Source organism: Copadichromis virginalis, linkage group LG23 (assembly GCF_057382275.1).
Source record: "Copadichromis virginalis isolate Kocher_CV1m ecotype Utaka linkage group LG23, C_Virginalis_male_GT1.1, whole genome shotgun sequence".
Lineage (NCBI taxonomy): Eukaryota > Metazoa > Chordata > Actinopteri > Cichliformes > Cichlidae > Copadichromis > Copadichromis virginalis.
In genome coordinates, this window is record NC_140639.1 from 46984281 (window position 1) to 46999860 (window position 15580).

Here is a 15580-nt window from a genome sequence, read left to right on the forward strand (position 1 = left end):
AACAGCTAATGGCTTTGTTTAGACGAAGGCAGGTCTAATGTACATGCACATGGAGCAGTTTAGCAGGATTTCTTTATATGTATTTAGTGTAAAACACATAGTGAGCAGTCTTATGGTGTGGTCCAGCTATTAAACTACAATATATCTAAACGACAGCCGGTCAGTCTCAGTGGACGGTACAGTGCGCCTCTGCTAGCTGCAGGACATCCTGTAAAGTATGTCAAAGGCAGCCTTTAGTTAAACCAACAGCCATCTCTTTTCCAAACTCAAAAGATTCCTCAAGCCCGGAGGATCCGTGTTACATCTGCAAATATCAGCAAAGCTTTGCGGTCACACGCATATCAAAGTCAGCCCGCATAAGGGCACAGTATCGAACGGCACCATCAAGGACATCGTCTCGCTTTCCAACTTAACCGTTTGCATGTGTTTGTGTTTACGTGTGTGTGATAGCACTCAGATTTATCTGCATGCTTCCTCTGCATGTGTGTGTCTGCTGAGTGGTTTACAAGTGTATGAGAATGAAAGTAGGTTTGTTGAAGGCGCTCTCTGGAGAAGTAAGTGCCACATGCACACGCACGCTTCAAACACTGTCTTCAGTGTGTTTGTGTGTCCCACATACTGAGGGTATGAGGCGGTTCTCACTGGTGGAACTCTTACATGCTGGCCTGGGGGTAAACATTCCTTCATACTGCGTCTGCTGAAACACACACACTAACATTTCTAATTGACTATACAGAAGCTCATATATTCCAAACCCGTTCCTCTCAAGTTTTTTTTGTGCGTGCACGTTGGTGTGTCTCTCTGTGTGTTGTCAGCCAGTCAGCTCCTATTCAACTGATGTGCGGCCTTGAGGATTGCCCCTTCTTCCCACGATGCTTTGCTACAGGCTCACCCTACCACGAAGTGCAAAAAAAAAAACAGAGTTGGAGAACTTGTTTAGGAGTTTCCCCACGGCAGGAACACGCACAGACACACACACAGATACACACGGAGTTAAAGAGGGTGTAATTTGTCTCACCCTTGGCTACACTTCCCCTATGTGTGCGCGCGTTGTCGTGTCAGCTGGAGTTACTGTCAGTAGAGCCACTTTACTGGAAAAAAGACATCTTGTAGTTCATGCAAAGTATTCAATTTTGTGTATTTTATGAATATGCGCAGCAGTCATGTCTGCGTACCACGCAGATACGGACCTGTGCACATTCGCTTTGAATCTGTGAATCATTTTGGTCTCTAAGCTGCTGTTTCCAGATTATCTAAACCACTTCATTTGAAGGTAAACTCAAAGGGTTTGTGCACACAGCTGTGGCACGTATACACCATGAAACTGAGACAGTTTGGTCAGTCCTGTGCAGTAACGTGTCTGCTTGACCTCTTTGCTTCATATCACCTCTTTTAGTGGAAGAATCAATATAAAGATGAAAGAGTAGACTAAAAAACATTATCAGTAAATTTCTGCTACAAAAAGGGTTTTAGTAGTCTTCATGTAACCCTTACAGTGCGCCTCACGGATCCTATAGCTAAAGGAACATGTTCACCCTTTATACAGTGTCATATGACACTGTTGGGAGGAGCAAAGACAGGTGGCTCTAGTCGTGTGTGGCTGTTTGCTGTCAATTTGTAGCAAAAATCCGGTAGAGCAACATGTACTGGCTGCATGCATACATGGAAAATCCAGTATATGCATATGAGTCAAAGGCATCTGATCTCAAGCTGAACTAAAGGAGCAGCTCAGAGCTTTGATTCTTGTCACTAGTTTTGATTTTTATCTCCATCTTGAGCTTGAGCCAGTGGATTTCTCACATAGAGGGTAAATGGAAGATGTCTATGCTTTTCCCAGCATTTTATTGCAATAAGCCAAACAGTCGAGCTGTTGTGGTTTTCCTGCACGCACTTGCATCATGAAAAAAAAGCTTTGTTCATTGCGATTTAATGAGGGATGATCGGGCGTTATTGGGTTGTGATCTCAAAATAAAGATTAGCACTCACACATCTCTGGTGTTGGAGAACAGAGATGTGAGCTGTTCGTTAACCACTTGATCTTTTTTTTCTTCTTCTTCTGCAGTCAGTCTCTGAGCACAGGACAGAAAATGAGCAGCTGAAATCTCATTTCTCTGCTGCCTGCCTGGCCTCGTGCCACGGCACAATGAGGAATTCAGTATTATGTGTGAACCTCTGTGTGTTTCAGCTGCCACTCCACACTGAGAGGAGTCAGTGGAGGTAGTTGAACCACTTGGGGAGGTCACAGACCCACTCAATTGGATGTATGACTGAGAGGAGACAGTGAGACCTCTCTGCAGACAGGATGGAGAGGCTCAGCCTTCCGGCTGAGATGTGAATGTCAGGTGGTGTCATTTGCAATGGAAAAAGCTCTGATCATCCAACTGTACTGGCACCAAACAAGCTGTTATCAACCAGCTGATAAACATACCGGAGCATTTAGCAGCTAAAGGGGCAGATCTTCTTCCAGCAACAAAACGCAGATTAAAAGAGAAACTGCTGGAAACGAGGATTCTGGATTCGAGTATCTTTCTCTGTGTGTGCTGAATGTAGGAACAGTCAATACTTTGCACACGGGATTCCTGTGAAGCTGCATTAATACATCATTGTTAGCTTGTAAAATACTGGAGCCTCATTTGTTGTAATTACCGTGTAAGGCAGCTTCATTCTTATAAGATTTGCAAGAGATCAGGCCTGTGCTATAGGATCTACTTGCAATAAAAGATGGATGTGCTTTAGATGTGCCAATGATAAATTGTCTATCTGATAACCAAGTTTTATTGAAAGTAGTTACCTTCCATAGTTGTCATGAACGTTTTTGTAAGATTTGGAAAGAGTTGTTTAACCCTTTGCTAACAACAACAACCAAACTGACTCCTCACTAGCTCTCAAAGAAGCTCTAAAATCTCCCTCACCTACTGATTCTGTGCATTAATTTGCAAGGTTGTGTATTTTGAGGTTTTGCAGACACGTGACTGTTAACTTGTCCGCCACTTGGCTGTGTGACAATCATGGTGGCAGAGTCAAGTGAAAAAGGGCCAGACCACATGTGCATGGAGCATCTGCCATCCACCAGTTGTGAGGGGAAAAATGAGCATTCACTGACCGGTTGGCGAGTGTTTGCCAGGTTAATTGCAATTGCTGGATAGTCGATTGCTGAAGTTGATGGATGAACTGGTGCTCTACTTGAGCATGAAAAGCACTTTATACAACATTTATAACACGCCCCACTCACACAGGCATTGCTTTCTATCTGACATTCACACACATTCATACTTGCGGTTCAGTATCTTGCCCACGGATATTTAGGTATGCAAGGCATTTAAACTGGGGACTGGAGCGGCGATGAAAGGAACCACCAACCTTATACCACTTAAGCTCCAGCCACTCCCAACTAGGTGTGTCCCAGTCACAAAAGGCTCAAGACTAGTCAGTGAACCCCTGGCACCTATGTGTATCTGCGATCAGCTGGCCGAAATCCTACAACTGCTTTTGTTGCTTTCAGTCTGCCACAGCTGCCCACAGTTTGCAAGGAATTACATGCCTGGACTTGTCTATAAACTCTCACTTGTTACACGCTGGTTGCTATTGAAAGTGCAACAGATTAAAGATAAAAAGTGAAATATTTTCAGATGTGTTTGCGTTAGCACTTGGACCAACTTGTACTACTACTACTAGTATAGCAAATAGTGTTTTCAAACAAGTCTGCATAAACTACAGCAATTTCCTAGCAACCAAAGGAACCACAATGAGTTTTGTTGGTGCACCGCCTTCTTTCCGATTAGTTTTACCTAGCGACTGCCGACAAACTCCAGGAACGAACTCACCAGCCAGTCAGGGAATACACACCTTTTTTTTTTTTTCATCGTGACCAGAGGTTGCATGACATTCAACACGCTGGACACCTGACATCACGCCAGAAACCTGATTAAATAATTAGCTCTTGGTCGATGTTCTATCAATTTCCATGGATGTTTTAAAGCAGGCTGTCCTCTGCCAATCTTTTTCAAATTTTCCTTTAACGTTTAACTTTATTGTAAAATTGCAGGAATTAAAACATGTATGTGATTCATTTGGAAAAAAGAAATGCAAATAAAGAGGACGTTGTGTTTCCTCAAACCGTGTTGATGCTGCCGAGTGTTTGTGTTGTGGGTGTCCGTAGCTTAGGGAAGTAGGGTTGGCTATCATTCTTGGGGATGGTGGTTTTAATTCCTGCCCACATGTTGAAGCTGATAAGCAAGACACTAAATCCCCAGTTGTTTCCAGCATATGTTTAAATTGGAGAAAAAGTAAGTAATTTTAAACGAGTAATGTTCCAGATTCATTTTAAGGATCTGAAAACTGTAATTAGTCTCTACTTTGTGTGTAAGGGTTGCGTGAATAAGAGAGTTAAGCTTGGTAAACTTTGTTTCGTACAGGATTAACTGTATGACTTTTTCTCCCCTAAGGAAAGTGTTTAAGATGCTTCCTGCTGCTTTCCGGCAGTTTCCTACACTCAGTGAAAATTTATCCTTCAGTAAAATGAAAAGCAGCTAAATTAAGGAGGTTGTGCATGGCCACGGGCTGCAAGAAGCTCCACTCTGTGGTTTTGTGATGTTTAGCATCTATAGAGTTAAGTGTCTGTCTTTCTAGCTGCAGAGCTTGAATGTTCATTCTCTGAACCCCTGCAGGTTTATTGTGCCCTGGCATGATTTTCACCTCGCCATCAGTTTCAGGTGTATTTGTCCAAAGTAATGTAAGCCCTCTTAGAGATTCAGTGTCTTAATACGAGTGTCTTATCCGACATTAGATTAGTAGTTGTTTGAGCTGTAAACGTGATATCAAAAGCACATCTGTTCAGTGCGCTGTGTTGACAGAAGGAGGGAATGGCTCAAGTGGTCCCCCCCCCCCCCCCCCCCCCCCCGTTCATATCTGCTTTTCCCGTCTCTCTCTCTCTCTCTCTCTCTCACACACTCACACACTCACACACACACACACACACACACACACACACACACACACACACACACACACTGTGTGCGCACGCTCCAGCGCAACAAGGGCGACTCACATGCCTCTGGTTGTTTTGACATCATAGAAACACTCCCGTTCGGTGAAACTGCTGAATCTGCTCTGGTTGAGAGTTTAATGGCACAGTCACCGCCAAACTTCCCCAGCTAACCTCCGCTAGTCACCGCGGCTTTATCGTGGCTCACGGCCCACCTGTAACTGAGCTGAAGCAGGAAACGGTGACCAGACGCATTCCAGTTAAAGCCCAGCTCATCGAAAGAACAACACGCAGCACTTCTGAGCTCCAATGAAACCTCTGCTGATGGCTGCACTTCCTTGTTTGAGCAAAGCTTCACTTTAATGGATTCTCGGATACATTTTCACAAACTGAAAACTTTGTAACAGCCTGTAACACTATATGCGTGTGCTTGTGCGTTAACTGGAGGTGAATCTCTGTGCTGGCTCCCACCTGATTCCTCGACATCACACATATAACGTTAAGTCTAAACTTAGACGCAGGAGCCACCTTAAGAGAGGGACTTAAAGCCATATTACAGTTTAAGATGTGAGAACAAAGTTTACAGCATATTGTATCTCTTAAGTCTTTTTTGTGCTCATGTTTTTGGTCTCTGCATTCTCCTGTCGCAAATCAAGATCTAAGGCTCCTTTATTTGTGTTGTACAATAAATTAGACAGGAAACTGCTGCTCAACACAGGATCTCCTCATAGTATAGATAAAAATAGAAATTTATAAGAAGGTAGATAAAACATGTAAATATTACAAAAAATGTTCTGAAGTCTAGTCATGTGCGTTCTTAATGTCCTGTATCGTCTGCCCAATGGCAGAAGTTCAAAAGGATGGTGAGCAGTGAGCGAGTCCTTAAAGATGTTTGTTGCTTTCTGAAAGCAGCAGGATGTGAAGATTTCAGGGCAGGTAGGAGAAATGTCTGATCCTTTCCTGGGAAATCGTTCGGTCAGTTCTAGAGATGATTCTGCTGGATTCTCCTCACTGTGAGTGAAGACACAAAGTTAGTCAAAGCCAACTGCAAAGGGGGGACCACGAAAACATCCGTAACAGACCTAATCAGACCTTTCAGTTACTGTCACCTGGCTAAAACTAAAGCTATGTACAGCCACTGAGTAAGAGCCTCGTTATGAGCAAAGGGCCCAAGCAGTTACCTGTGTCTGGGCTTGACTGTCATGTTCCTTGATCTGTTCCTGGGGAGGTTTTTTAGTACGGTGGTCATTTGTCCCACTGAAGGATACTGCTGTCCCACAGCTCCTGGTCTCAGTGAATTTACTTTGTCCGTCAGTAATGTTATGGCTGATAGCTCTACTAATAAAAATGAATCTATTTGTTCATATTAAAATCAGTTGTTAGTTTTATGTGAGCTGAAAAATAACAATTGATGTGTAAAATTAAAAAAAAAAACAGCACTTAGTGGTTTGTGAATCTGTCACCGTTGCTCTCACTGAAATCCAAAGAGTAACTTCTCGATGTGAACACATGCTGTGTGATGAAAGCAGTTTGTTGTGTTATTGACAATGACCTATTTTTCCTCGCTCTGCCTCCCAGATCCACACACTAATGGAGCCATTTTCTTCTTCTTAAAGCTTGTTTTACACAATTTTCTTCCCTGCTTAACTCTGCAGAACGCAGGATAACAGAAAGGAGCAATTTAGGCTGCCAGTCAGACTCAGCTTTGAGGACATGACTTCAGGTCAGAAGTGTGAAAAGCCTCTTTAACATGAAATCTATTTTTTCTTTGCTCTTCTTGCATTGAAACAAACTGCAGGATGACTGTGAATTGATGCTCAGTTTCATGCACACTGCATCGGTTTTCCATATTTAAAGCTTTTTCATAGTTGGAAAACTGTTGTTGGGCAATTTTTGTCATGTGGGTGAGATGACACGGAGAGTTAGTGGTTTAACCACAGTGTTTTAAGACTATTGATTAAATTAGTTTGCATTACTTATATAGTCAGCGGAGTAGGAAACTGATATCCCCTCAGCCCTGTGATGGACTTGTGAACCCCGCCTTTTGGATAGGCTTCAGTACCTCCAAGGGGAAACTAAGTTTGAATAGTGGGTAAGAAAATAGATGGATGGCTGGATGTTTCCTTAGCTGAAGCATGAGTTTCAGCCATGTTTTAGAAGTCTGGGGAAATCTTAATTGTTGCAGTAAATGAAAGAAATCTGTCAGCGTGGCTCTGTGGGCTTAAACAGAAAACGCTGTAAAACTAATGAAAATAATGCTACAAGTCCAAAATATGTCCTTCATATTCTCCAAAGGCGTTCATCGGGTCAGATTGGTGTCTTTTGTAGTCCGATTGTGACTCCTGGGCCTTAAGTTTGATATTCCCACTTTACAGTTTGGGTGTGTTGAGGCGCATCCATTAGATAATAAAAACTGAAGAGTTTGAAGTTTGGAGGTCGGGTTTCTAACTTGCCGTCGTGGTCCTGAGCCATCTTTGCAGTGTGGCGGCATGCTTTCTCCTTGGTATCTGTGCCATCGGCATGGGTGATTGTTCTAGGTGTGCTATTATTTTTAGGTGTTTGGCACATGATGGGGTGCTTTGTCAGAGTACTGGCCAGTGAAATGCCACAAGCAAACATTTCACTGTGGATCAATATCATCCACTATATCTGTCAGTGGTGTTAATGTTGTGGCTGCTCAGTGTATACCTACTGCGTTTAAAGCCTTGTGTCACAAGCTGCTGTACAGTATCGGAGCCCCTGAACTGGCGACGAGTGGTCATGTTACTCGACTAAATGAGGCAACATTTCGGTGTGGGAGAGAGCGTGGAGCGTGGCTAATTGGCAGAGGAGCTTCACACGTTCTCATTGATCAAAGTGTGTGTGTGTGTGTGTGTGTGTGTTTCACACCAGATGGTGACAGTGCATGAGTCAGTGTGTGTGTGCGTATGACGTCCAGCTGACATCATGCAAACCAACTCCTTTGCCAAACACACCCAAGCCCATGCACTTGATTTCTTACATTTTTGGCTGCGTGTTTGTGTGTCTGTGTGTGTGTGTGGTATAGTGGCATCTATTGGTATGCTGGCACACTTTGGGATGTATCAGGAACTACTTTTATATACTGTGTGTGTGTGTGTGTGTGTGTGTGTGTGTGTGTGTGTGTGTGTGTGTGATTTCTCACGGTTAAGCAGGTGGAAATCTTGTTGTGTGTTTCCTGTTCACTGACGCGTAAAGGTGCAATCTGGATGCCTGACTGAGAGGACCTGCCTCCCCACCTACACACACACTATTAATGCTTTGATACCCACCTCATCTCACACAGTTAACGGTGTTATTTCTGCTCTATTTCTGTCATCTGGCTCAGTCACCTAACTCTATTTAAGGAAGAAATCACCTAAAAGAGAAAAAAAAGGAGGATTCACTTTGCATGTGTCTGGTGATGTCAGACTGTTAATGTGACCTAGGACTGACTGATGAAAGCAATACCCGGCTGGGTTGGGAATAATGTCTCTCGAGGCAGCACAGTAACTCAATTTCTGGCATTATCATCGAGGAGCTGTTCAGCCGTCAGGGTTCTGATTCTCTTCTTAAAAGAAGTGCTCATTTCAACCCTGCTGACAACGAGGATAATTAAAAACTCCACGTAGCCCGTCTCCTGCTGTAGATTTTGTATGTGTACACTTAGATGTATGTTATGTGGTCATGGCCATTAATCTGCCGCCTTCTAGGCTGTTTGCCGGTAAACTTAATTGCCATTCTAAGTCTGACCACTTAATTATGCCAGTTGCACCATCTGGGCATCTGGGCTTGAGGCTTCTTTTCAGTCGACCATACTTTATGTATCGAGTTTAAAACAAGGACAGGATATATTTTATATAACAAGAAGCGCAAACCTCTGCAAAGTCAGCTCACTGTCCGAACAGCGTTTACTTTAAAGGCAATAGTATTGTGTTTTCAGTTTTAAATAGCTCTGTTATCACTTTGACGATGTATACCACATCACGTCTCTAAGTTTTGAGGCTTTTTTTTTGTGTCAGTTTTCAGGTAATAAATCATGAAGTTGACCTTTAAGACCTTGGTGGATGGATGCCAAATTTTAATGGATTATTAACGTGGTCCCATTTTACACCAAGTTTTATCAGAATTCAGTAAAACCTTCTCGAGCTATCCCGTTTACAGACAGAATGATAAACATGCAAATGCTACTAAAAACATAATCTCACCAGGGTGCATCAAAAAGAATCATCCAATTTCAAGAAGCTATATTTTTTAAAGTAATGGACATAGAAGCTTGTGTATATTTTAAAATGAGCACAAGAGCTCTGTGCAGGCCAGTCAGGTTTATCTGTTTCTTTATGGGCTAGGCTTTTGTTCAGGTTGAATGATGCTTGGATGGAACTTCACATTTGCAGTTGCTTATTTCTTATAGTCTGCTGCCATAAAGCTGTGGTTCTTTCCTTGTGCCTTTCCTGAGGTTAAATTGAAAGCTTGGCAGTTCAAACTGATAAAAATTAATTGGGTAAAAAGTACTGCAAATGAGTTTAAAACCCAAAAGGACCAGAGTTATCAGACCACCCAACCTCATTTAAAGTTTTCTATTCCGTACTGACACCCAGTTTAATTTTATGCTGCCTCGCTTTTTCACCACAGAGCCGAACTTCACGCTGACCCTCGTGGCTGAAGTCAACCCCCAGACGACAGCTGAGCCAACAGAACTCGCCTGTCGCGTCACCAACATTGCCAACTTACCTCTTGGAGGCCGACTGGGCGTCAGCTGGGAGCACACATCGCTTCCTGGTATGTTTAATTCAGATTTACTTTAGAGAAGTTTTTCCACAGAATCACTCAATTTTTAAATTGTTCTGATACCGGCAGGGTTAGGGGGCGATCCTCAGACCTCACATCCCATTGGTTCCTTGGATGCTAATGGCAACCTGCTTCCGGGGTCGATTTATATGGAAAGGATGAAGAGCGGTGCGTTAACGCTGAGCAGAGTCCAGCCCAACACGTTCAAGCTGCGAATCCTCCGCACACAGGTACAGTTTTACATGCTGTGCAGCTAAACGTTGCCCTGCAATAATTTTAAAGTCTTATTGGAATCCTGAAAACGATGAAGTGCTATGAGGCTAAATTGTGGTTAAATGAGTATAAAGTGATGGAAAGAGTAAATGGCAGTCAGGTGTCGATAAAGGAACTTGGAGGCATTAATGGGCATTCATTTTCGCTCTGCAGGAGATCGACATGGGCCAGTATGTTTGCAGTGTGTCTGCTTGGAGCGTCAACAGCCAGGGAGACATGGTGAAGACCTCTGAGAACAGAAGCTCGCCGCTGACTGTGCGATGGGACACCAAGCGTAAGAAAGCTTTTATTATGACTTAGATTCTTGATTCACTGGCATTAGTAATCAGAAAAAGCATGTAGATCTTTATTCTTTCTAGCTTTTATCTGCTGGTCAGTGGGGCTAATGTTATTATTTTTAATTAAAAGAATGTGGAGAAATTGCTGTGCCGCATCTATTACAAAAGAATCATAAACCGTTGTGATATAGTCGAGGCTTACCAGCCTCAAAATTATTACAACAAATTGCCTTTTAATTCAGTGTGACTTACCAAAAACATATGAAAGTAGCAGAAACGAGTTTCTTTTCTGTAACTGAGACTTCCACTTTTGTGGATGTGATTCTGTGTCACATGCAGATAAAAAAACTGAGCTTTGTATCAGTGTTTTGGCAAAATTAACAGTATACCTGCCTGTGTGCGTGCACAAATGTGCCTGGTCAGTGAGATACTTAATGAGGTGTTTTTGGAAGAAATACAGAAAATCCAAACTCAGATTCGTGATTCAGAAAACTACTCATGCACTGCCAGGCTGCCACAGTAGCTTCACTGCTGAGTTTCATGAATAAATGTTAATGTGTCCATATCGTTTATAGACTTTACAGAAGAATCCCACAACAGACCTCCTTTTGTCTCAGCTTCACTGTCACAGTACACACACACACACACACACACACACACACAGACATTCACTTCCTCCCTATTTGAGATCTACATGTTGAACTTGGTGACCATAATTTAGCTGATTGGGCTGTGATGTAATTGCAGTGTGCTGCGCGTGTATGTGTGTATGGGTCTGCTTTGAATGAGTCACAGTTCATAGTCTAAGTACTTATCACTTCCCGTTGACCCCTGTCAATGGTGGGGACTTCCCCCTGTCTGTGATGGTTTGAATGACGCTCTTCTTAGAACTAAATGATTGAACGGCCGCTTCTATTTCCAGGTCCGATTGTGAATGTGGTGGCTAAACGCATCCGTGAGGCATCAGTAGGAGGCTCTACCTTTGAATTGGGCTGCAGTGTCACCACTCAGAACATTGGTGATGCGGGGTACTCTGTGCTCATCCAGTCTCAGGACAGCTTGGACAGCACCGTGAGGACCATCATGACTCTCAGCCCGGACAATGTCGTACAGCACGGAGGAGCCACAGACCCAAACAGGAGGTACGCATGAACACATTTAAGTAACAAACTGCAGTTTCTTGTTTTATATTGAGACATATAAAACAATTTCTTTTGACTGCTTACTCAGAGACAATCTGGTTCTGACCAAGTCGGGTGCGACAGAGTTTCGGTTTCGCCTGGCAGGTGTCCAGCTGTCCGACAGAGGTTACTACTGGTGTGACGTCACTGCATGGACGAAACAGCAGCCGGGACAGGCTTGGACTAAAGCCAGCAGCTCAGAATCAAATAAAATCAGGATAAACTTCCTGGAAAATGGTGAGTTTTCCAAAATTTCCACCCTCCTCTATCTGAAGTGGTTTTCTGACGATCTCCCCTTCAAGGTTGCGTCATTGGGCAGCCTGCAACACTTTTACAATGGCTGCTGGTTGTAGGTTTCTCTTGTTCTAACCCTTGTACTGTATGTCTGCGATGCGCACTGCATGTCCAAAGTTGTTTTCTCTTTAGAGAAGAGGCTAAAGTAATATGGAGCCAAATCTGGCGAGTAGACCATGTGGTTAGGCTATGAAAGGCGTTTATATAAATTATATAGCCTGTTTTTAAACATTACAGTCAACAAGCTTTACACGATCGAATCCAAGAACAAAAATGAAATGATAACTTCTTAAGTTAATCAGTTTAGCTAGATGTAGCTAAAGCCAAAATATGGTTAGCAAAACTAAGGTTGTCAACCATCATTATACCAAGTTTTTTCACATAGGTTGAAGTCTTCAGTGCCCCAAGAGACAAATGTAATGAATCAATAGGAATCATTTAGTAGAGAGCCAGATAGATCAGGGTATCATCTGCATAGATATGTTAACCTGCCTTGTATACCTGAAAGTATCACTAAAAGATCAAACAAAAGGGGACCAAGGATTGATCCCTGCTGGACTCCACATGGCGTTACGTTTTTGTCTGATTCATAAGCATCAATGGAGACAGAATAAATAATCCCTACCTTGAGAGTATGATCGTATACCATGCATGAACACTCCCTGTAAATGGTAAATGGTCTGTATTTTGTATAGCGCTTTACTAGTCCCTAAGGACCCCAAAGCGCTTTACATATCCAGTCATCCACCCATTCACACACACATTCACACACTGGTGATGGCAGCTACATTGTAGCCACAGCCACCCTGGGGCGCACTGACAGAGGCGAGGCTGCCGGACGCTGGTGCCACCGGGCCCTCTGACCACCACCAGTAGGCAACGGGTGAAGTGTCTTGCCCAAGGACACAACGACCGAGACTGTCCAAGCCGGGGCTCAAACCGGCAACCTTCCGATTACAAGGCGGCCTCCCAACTCTTGAGCCACGATCGCCCTGTAGGACCCAATCAAATTTTCTAACCTGTCAGATGGTGTGTTAGGATGTACAGTATTGAATGCTAACATTACCAGGGTACTCAGTTTGCCTGAATCTGTATTCAGGCTGGTATCCGTTATCTTCAGGAGGGTGCTTTCTGTGCTATGATGTTTGTAAAAGTCTGATTGCAAGATTTTAGAATAATGTTAGATAATTATGAAACATACTAGGATCCAGGTTTCTCTTTTTCAAGTGAAACTGCAGTCCCTAAGGAAGACTGTGTTAGTGTGGCCAAAATAAGCCCTTTGTTTTCAGTGGGCTGTGTGCCGACACACGCTACAGTTCTGGCCATCTCAGTCAAATGTCCTTCCTCAGTTACTTCAGAACATTACAGCAGAGGATCTACATTAAATCTGTCCTGCGGGATGGATTCACTGTGGACAGCCCTGTGAATATAAACAAGGATGAAGAAAACCCAAAGAGCATGCTCCTGGCTTGGACGCTGAAGGCTCTGACGCCTGCTATTTGGTCTCAAATTCTGAAGACCCACCTCTTATTACCAGAGCTGATTCTCGTTGTGAAAGCTGAATCATTTTGAAACAGGAGTTCATGCTCAAGTTTGATGAAATGGCAAAAATGCAAGAGGTCAGAACAGGACCCTTAGAGAGCGATTTACAACAGGCAATCAGATGGCAGGTGAGACATAACTCTGATTGCTGCCTGTACAGAAAACTCTTGATTTCAAGCGTACGTCTGCCACTGCGGTGACTGAAGGGGCTCAAAGCGGCTGTTAAAACTTAGCAGCAGAGTTTCATTTCAGTCACCCTGGAGGACGTCACTGTGTGTTTGCTGAGGAGGCCTGAGTTTATGCTTTGAGATAAACTTTACATGTGAATTTAGAGTCGAAAAAACACTAAAGAACCAGCAGCTGCTCCTCTGTTTAGCACAGGATGACAGAGTTCATGTTAAACCTCCACCCTAATTGCGCCCTTTTACTCGTAGGTGGGTTTTTTCTCACTTGTGTTGCTCCTAAGGCTGTATTTGTTTTGTAAGACACCGTCTCATTTAATGAAACCTCCTAAAAGCAGCCTTTATGCAAAGTGCATAATTTAATGCTAAATGGTGATAAAATATTTTCCAAGCACTGTAGTGAAATTCATCAATAATAGAGCCGTTGTCTAGTCTTTCGATCACTTATTCACTTTCATAACAGTGGGAACAAATACCAGCGAATAAATTAATATTAAGGCCTTGCAATTATCCTGGAAATCTCAAAGTAGCTGTCTATTTATAGAAATGTGTAAGCATCCGTGTTCTGTACATCCCTCTACACAAAATAAATACACATCCTCCTCCCACACAGTGTTAATAATGAGCAACATAAATTCCCTAAAAATGTGCGGTGATAAAGATACTCTCTCACACACACAGATACACACCTTAAGCCCTTTGACGCCCACCACAGCCACTGGCCTACTTAACTTTCTTTGATCTGGGAAGTAGGAGACAGGAGAAACAGGAGCGTCAGAAAGGGAAGGAGGGAGGCAACAAGGAAGACAATGTGAGAGAGGTGGTAAAGTGGACTGAGGAGGAGGAAAGTGCAATGGGTGAGGCAGAGAAATAGAAATGGAAACAATGTGGAGAGCAGCTGAGGCAGTATCAGGGCCGGCTGGGGGGTTGGCGTGGAGGTATGCATCACCAGAAGAAGGAAAGTTGCCAAAAAGAGGATGAAGGGAAGATGAAAGTCAACAATAACAAAAGGTGGAGAATTTTAGAGAAAGGACAATGATAATAAAGTGATTAACTGTGTTAAATCAGTGAAAATTACAAACGTGTGGCTGTCTGTTGCTAATCTATTTCTATCTGCATACATGTTAAACAGAAATTAGCTGCTTACACTGAGAATCCAGTCAGAACCTCACAGATCTGAAAGAGAAATTCAGGAACTCCCCTACAAATGGTGACGTAGTTGCTAGAGGTGGGAATCACCAGACACCTCGCGATGTGATATTATCACAATACTTCTCACTTCAGGTTTAACATTTGTGATATGGTGACTGAAACATATATTATATAACCAGAATACAAGCAGCTGAGTTAAGTCCCCTCGAGTTCTGCTTATTGATACGCTCATTCAGATTGATGGCAACATGTCGGCAATCTGTCTGCATCTATAATTTAGCAATCATTTGGAAACCTTCGTATCTGTAACACAGAGATTTCCCACGTGGGATCAATAAAGTATCTATCTAGCGATGTAATGTTCCATATATGAATTGATAACCCTGTGTAAAAGCTAACCATCGCAGCTGAAAAATGTGAAAAACACCAGTTTGTCTAATGGCCACTTAGAGGATGTTTCCAAAACTCAGCCTGTCTCCATAGTTCCTAAGTAAAATGCCCATATTAAGATAAAACCATAAATGTATACAACATAAAGTAGTAGCTTTAGCATCATCACTATTTCTCCTGAGTAAACTCAGCCTGCGTTTGTGGTTTTGATGCCTTTTGGAGCATCATAACACTGTTATATGCTCTGTGGTGCAGATGGTCCAAGAAGTCTGTTCTCCGGTTTTGGTGAGTGAAGCTTTAGTATGTCATTTGTATGTTACTTAGCACTAATTAGCAGTCTGTGTCATCCACCCATATATCATTTAATGCACCATGCTAACCTTGCTTGTTAGCATTAGCTGATCACGAAGTCCTCCAACATCTCATGCAGCAACATTTTCCTCTAAAAAATAAATAAATAAATGAAATATGATCGTAGCTTTGATGCTAAAGTCAAATATAGGTCACATTATGGTG

General features: G+C 42.9%; 1 protein-coding gene across 1 annotated transcript in view; it reads left to right on the forward strand.

The window, feature by feature from the left end:
• The window catches only part of ptgfrnb (prostaglandin F2 receptor inhibitor b), a 75264-nt gene that overhangs the window by 26939 nt on the left and 32745 nt on the right, over nt 1-15580 (forward strand). The window contains exons 6-10 of the mRNA XM_085449468.1: nt 9617-9763; nt 9842-10002; nt 10199-10319; nt 11246-11465; nt 11554-11741. Of these exons, the coding sequence (XP_085305594.1) occupies nt 9617-9763; nt 9842-10002; nt 10199-10319; nt 11246-11465; nt 11554-11741 (837 nt within the window). The remainder of the gene's footprint in view (nt 1-9616; nt 9764-9841; nt 10003-10198; nt 10320-11245; nt 11466-11553; nt 11742-15580) is intronic.